A 3,861-nucleotide genomic window follows, 5' to 3' on the forward strand; every position below is an offset into this window, starting at 1 on the left:
CATCGTTAATTGGTTTTGGGAATCGACAAAAGAGGATGAAAACATAGATTGTGGATTTGACTAAGTTTGGCCGCTTGATGGCAAAAAACGTATAATTTGAAAGCTATGAATGTACCCTTACTTAAATGCTATTTCAGACTCATACACACTACGTATAATATAAAGTACAGTCTGAACTCCATTTGATTGGTTGATTTTGAATTCAACTCCAGATAAAGCGCAAATGCAATTAGGTGACAATTTTAAGCTCCAATTTATTGCAAAAAAGCTGTAGAAGCATTATTCATAAAATATTAACTGAGGTAGAACTATTCGCATAAAGGAAACAAAGTAGGCTCACATTGAAGGACTGCGCTGAATCACATACCCAAGCTACCAGTAACGCTGGATAGTCAAAAAGCCTGACAGATGCCGCTAAACACATAGCAGGCCATTCAGATAACACTTAAAGTAAATAGCCGCAAATCATCTGCTTGTGGTGTAAACGTCCACTCAAAAATCCGACCGCAACGTCGATGCAACACACTGGCATCAACTCCGGCTGTAAATATGGACTATGAAAATGCCATGGAGAGGGTCTACGGGAACGGCTTATTCTGCATAATTCTTACTCTGTGCTTGGCATCTTTCAGTTTTATTCTTGCCTATGAATATCAGTCAATCGTGTTTATGAATTTTTCACCGAAATTTACCTGTTCAGATGCACGAATCACGAATGCCTCGAGTGTTACCTGGATATCAAAAAGTAATTACTTCAAGCTTACTTCCAGTCAAAAATCCACACTTCCATTTTCAAACGACGGTGATGTGGAACAGTGCTACGCAGCGGTCAGTGATGCAGCAAAAAATGTGCGTGCCTTTGTTTGCACAAACTTCACCTTCGATGACTCCATGATGCGACTTACAATCATCACAGATCATGATCTGGTATGTGACAAGAGGATATGGGCGAATTGGCTAGTTGCTGCAACGATGATTGCGATCGCTGTGGGCCACTCTCTCGCCATTTTTACGGACCAATTTAGTCGACGGAGGGTTCTCATCTTTTACATGGTTATGGAAATTTTCTGGAGCTTGGTTACTCCTTTCTCTTCCAACCTTGTGGGGGTTTTCATTTTTCGAATCATGAGAATGCTATCTATTCCACTCTGCTATTACGCAACTGGCCTACTTTACGAACTACTTCCAGCAAGAAAACGAACTCTCTACGGAAATTTATACTGGATTCCATTTTGCTTGGGCTATATGTCAACAGCTGGACTGGCCTATCTGACAAGAGACTGGAAGGTATTTCGACTTTACGGACTTCTGGGTCTTGTCGGATACATTCCTCTCTTCTTTTTACTACCCGAATCCCCCCGATGGCTTATCCTCAATGGCAAGTACGAGGAGTACAAGAAGACACTGGCCACACTGGCTAGGTGGAATAGGGTGAAATTGTCAGAGGATTTTTTGGACGAAGCGGTTGGAATCGTGCGTTCCATAGATATGGTCACTTTGAAAGAACCAGTAGGGAAGCCTGAAACCCTAGTGGATGTATTCCGTTCAAAGAATGTGAGATGCATTTTTTTGGTGTTTTGCGCTCAACTTTCAGCTGTAAGTATTGGTTACTACGGTCTCTCAACCAATGCAGATTTTGCCTCAGATAACGTTTTCCTGAATGTATTTTATATGGGTCTCAGTGAAGCACCGTCTGGTTTTTTAGGATGGCTCCTATGTCACCTGTTCAGCCGACGTTGCAGCTTCATATTTGCTGCTGCTTTCGTTATCCCCTCTCTTCTAGTCGCGCCAATTTTACGACCCTTTTCTTCCCTTGCAAACACACTAATAATTAGCATCGGGAAGTTAATGTTGACTGTTGAATATAACATTTGCCTTCTCCATATGACTGAATTCTTTCCAACAACCGTGAGAAATATGGGCCTTTTTTTTGTGATGGCGTTTGGTTGCGCCATTTCTGGCTTGTCAACATTCATAAACGACCTCCATGTTATATACGCATATCTGCCTGGCATTGTCTATGCCGCAATGAATCTTATCGCCACCATTTTGACCTTTTTGTTCCTCCCGAATACAAAGGACTGCCCACTTGCCCAAACCATTAGTCAGGCTGAAAGGCTACGTCGAGGGAAGGAGGGGCAGTGGATTGCTTCCCTGAATTCTCAAAATGTATAAAATCACAACAGAAGGTATGACCTTTCACTACTTTTCATATCCCTCTTCTAGTATCCTTGAGTTCATGTTAATTTTCTTTTTGAGTCCCTTAAGTGTTAACACCCTTGTTCAAGCATGTCAAATTTTGCCATTTATGTATGTAACGCTGTGTTTGAACAGTCTAGATAAAACATCTGATCAAGAAAATAATATTTGTCTTGAGTTTGTTAAGTGGCATATTTTATTAAGATAACATTGATGGCAGATTTGGGGTATGGCCTTCTTTTAATAATCGCGACGACTGATAGTAGTCCATTTAAACGAATGTGGTTGGCTTTGACTTCATTAGTAATACAACTAGAGGCTGTGGTAGGTACTTCGTAAACCAAAAAATACTAGATAATAGCAGCCTTAATCTTGTCATATAGTTTTATTTTGGCAAGGTTCTCATGCTTTAAGTTGGCCTATGAAAGCTAGGGTGCTTCAGAGATTACCTCCATGGGCAATATAGTGCTTGCCTTCACGATGGGGCAACCGGAGTGCAAATCGAGAACCTTTGGGAATTCCAAAACCGAACGGATCCTTTCAAAAAGATAAAATTTGAGGGTTTTTTGTAGTTGTAGATACCTCTATCAGAGTACAAACAGATTTAGCTTGTAAATGCGGGTGATTGCAGAATATTTTCATATATTGTTTCTTTATACCTCACTTTTACCCCCATGGGATGCATCTGAGATGTGATTATTTGGAACGCCGGTTCATTTTCCACAATCAAAGGCAACTTTTTCCTCCCGAAGAAAATTTTTGAATCTGTTAGGTTTTTCAAATGTTCTGCATGACGTGAATTCAATATGTGTAATAGATCCGTACCACTTATGCGTTCAACAAATCATCAGATGAGGACTTAATAATTGTGTCCGGTACTAAAATACTGTGAAGTTACATTTTACTCAAATTTATGAGGCTGGTATGTAAGTATCTACCGTAGCTTTTGCTTAATGGGCATTAGCGAAAGGTTTTTGCGTAAAGTAACCGAAACAGCATTTCCCATTTGACATTGGTGTTGAGAATGACTAAGTTTCAAAGAAATAAATTTTCTCAAAGAAATGTATAAGAGAATACTTAAGATAAACATACAAAAGCATTTTAGCATTCTCCACTTTGTGATGATAATTTAGGTTTTTTGACTTGGCGTTAGAAGAAAGCTCTAGCATTTGGCAGATATTGCCCTTTATAGCATTTAATAAAAATACTTAGGAGTATTTATGGCAAATAGGGACGGTGGATACCTATTTTTCACCGTTAGGGGTGTCCAGAAATGACTGAAAAACTTGATAATCCTAAAATAGATTAACGATAGCTTTTCGGCGAATAACTTAAAGCCCTTAAAATTCTTCATATCAGATCCACGATCTGCTTGTATGACTGAATACTGTCTTCTTTCTATGTTTCAATGGCATTTTGGAATGGTTTTATTTGGGAAGTAGGTGATCAATGCATTCATATCGTGCAAATATCAAAATTGGTCACCTATTTAAAAACGCCTTTACTACAAAAACTCGTAAATATTGTATGGGTGTTGAGGTAATAGTCACTAATAAGTTGTAAAGCCATTGTTTAGTTAAAGTATTAATTGGATTGTTCCACAAAACTGTGTAAGCGTAAGCTAAGATGGTCCCTGGTTCGGCGCTTTTTGATTGGTGGGAA

At 39.2% G+C, this 3,861-nt stretch overlaps 1 protein-coding gene across 1 annotated transcript; it reads left to right on the plus strand. All coding sequences in view use genetic code 11, as the record gives it.

Moving 5' to 3' along the window:
- Positions 1 to 549: 549 nt before the first annotated feature.
- Positions 550 to 2,175, plus strand: EGR_02094 (Solute carrier family 22 member 5; the record flags this gene model as incomplete). Its single annotated transcript, XM_024491343.1, has 1 exon — positions 550 to 2,175. The coding sequence occupies one exon, from the start codon at positions 550 to 552 to the stop codon at positions 2,173 to 2,175; it is 1,626 nt and encodes a 541-aa protein (XP_024354196.1).
- Positions 2,176 to 3,861: the final 1,686 nt, after the last annotated feature.

Source organism: Echinococcus granulosus (genome assembly GCF_000524195.1).
Source record: "Echinococcus granulosus chromosome Unknown EG_S00009, whole genome shotgun sequence".
NCBI classification, from domain to species: domain Eukaryota; kingdom Metazoa; phylum Platyhelminthes; class Cestoda; order Cyclophyllidea; family Taeniidae; genus Echinococcus; species Echinococcus granulosus.